The 1,631-nt window shown below is 39.7% G+C and overlaps 1 protein-coding gene across 1 annotated transcript in view; it reads right to left on the reverse strand.

Moving 5' to 3' along the window:
- Window positions 1-233: 233 nt before the first annotated feature.
- The window catches only part of LOC115211720 (sterol 26-hydroxylase, mitochondrial-like), a 4,573-nt gene continuing 3,175 nt past the window's right edge, over window positions 234-1,631 (reverse strand). Inside the window, exon 2 of the mRNA XM_036503180.1 lies at window positions 234-782. Within this exon, the coding sequence (XP_036359073.1) occupies window positions 645-782 (138 nt within the window). The 3' untranslated portion in view covers window positions 234-644. The remainder of the gene's footprint in view (window positions 783-1,631) is intronic.

Raw genomic sequence — 1,631 nt, forward strand, 5'->3', positions numbered from 1 at the left:
CACACACATCCACATACACACACACACATACACACATACACACACACACACATATCCACACACACACACATACATACACACGTACACACACACGTACACACGAAAACACACACACACACACACGCGCGTACATGCCTGTCAATATATACATAGCAAAATCTAAATTAGAATGATTACGTAACATAAAATTAGCAACGGAAGTAATTTCAATCAACGAAATTACAACAATATAATGACGTGTTTATATGTTTTATCTTTCTTTCCAGTTCCTACTTAAATAATTGTTAATGTTATTATTAATAAACGTTTGTTATTATTCATATTCATCTTAAATTATTAATGATTTCTTTGTATTTTGAGGTTAGATGTGTTACACGTTGACACCTCCACCCAGACGACACACTGGGAGCGCCATCTTTCTTTCATTCTTTATCCTCCCTCCTTCTCAATTCTCCTTGTTTCAGTCCATATTTCGGCTTTAGAAAAAGACGTAGATATCCGGATATTTTCACGTTTTAATTTGGCTTCTTTTAGAACTTATTTACAGATCCTTTCATTGAAGGGAATTCGTAAAACGGTTTTAAACTCCAATGCTGTTCCATCTTTCTCTCTTGATCGTTGCCTTGTTAATACTGATTCAGCCATTACGAAGCGCTCGCTGTTGATGATTTCGACTGACGGTCTGTAAACTTAAAGCAGAGTTTATCCGTTGGTTTGCTCACGATGTTGTATTCTATTTGAAGATCTTCGTTTAAGAAAGTTACTTCATATTTTTGCAAAATCTGGAATGGCAAAAAAAAAAAGGAAAAACATTAATTCTTCCACTTTTGTAAATACACGTAAATCCAAACACACACATACACACCACACACACACACACACACACGCGCACACATAACCACATACAGACATACAGTGACGTAGATAGAATATATGCTACCCGTGACAGTTCTCGATCTTGCAGATCCAAAACCTGGATTGTTTCAAAGGGTCGCACCCACTAGCGTAGCTAGAGTGTATGCCGCCCCCGGACCTCACAAAAAGCACATATTGCCTACAGCAGACCGCTCCTACTGCATCCCTAGCTACGCTAGTGGTCGCACAAAAAAAAGGGGGAAAACAATTCAATGAAAGACAAAAACATATTTACAGAGGGAAGACCCTCAGGAGCCGCAAGAAGGAGGTTTGATGGCTGCATGAGACCCCGGGAGACGCATTTGAGAACTGCTGTTGTACATGGTACGCCTAAAAAAATTCCGTGAATTTTATTTTAGTGCAGCTCGCTTCTCGGAAAAGGTTGCCCATGCCTGCTTCACAAGCTTATACGGCAGTCCCAAAGTGCCGGCCCCCTTTAAAGCGTCACCCGAGACGTGACGCTCCCCACTCGCTACTCTGTAGTTATGCTGCTATGTTCGTGTCTCCATGAGAATATTATGGATTCCATTCTTATTCTTTAAGTGTCCCCAATTAAGTGGGGCCATTACTGGAAATCTAAAACCTCGTTATTTTTACTTTGAACGGCGAAGTCTGAAATGACAATTTGCATTTTCAATCTTTATACGTTCTGGCAAATTCGAACACAAATATACTAATCACTGTTGTGTATGTCACAGGACAACTTCTCCCTTTTA

This window comes from Octopus sinensis, linkage group LG5, assembly GCF_006345805.1.
Source record: "Octopus sinensis linkage group LG5, ASM634580v1, whole genome shotgun sequence".
NCBI lineage: Eukaryota > Metazoa > Mollusca > Cephalopoda > Octopoda > Octopodidae > Octopus > Octopus sinensis.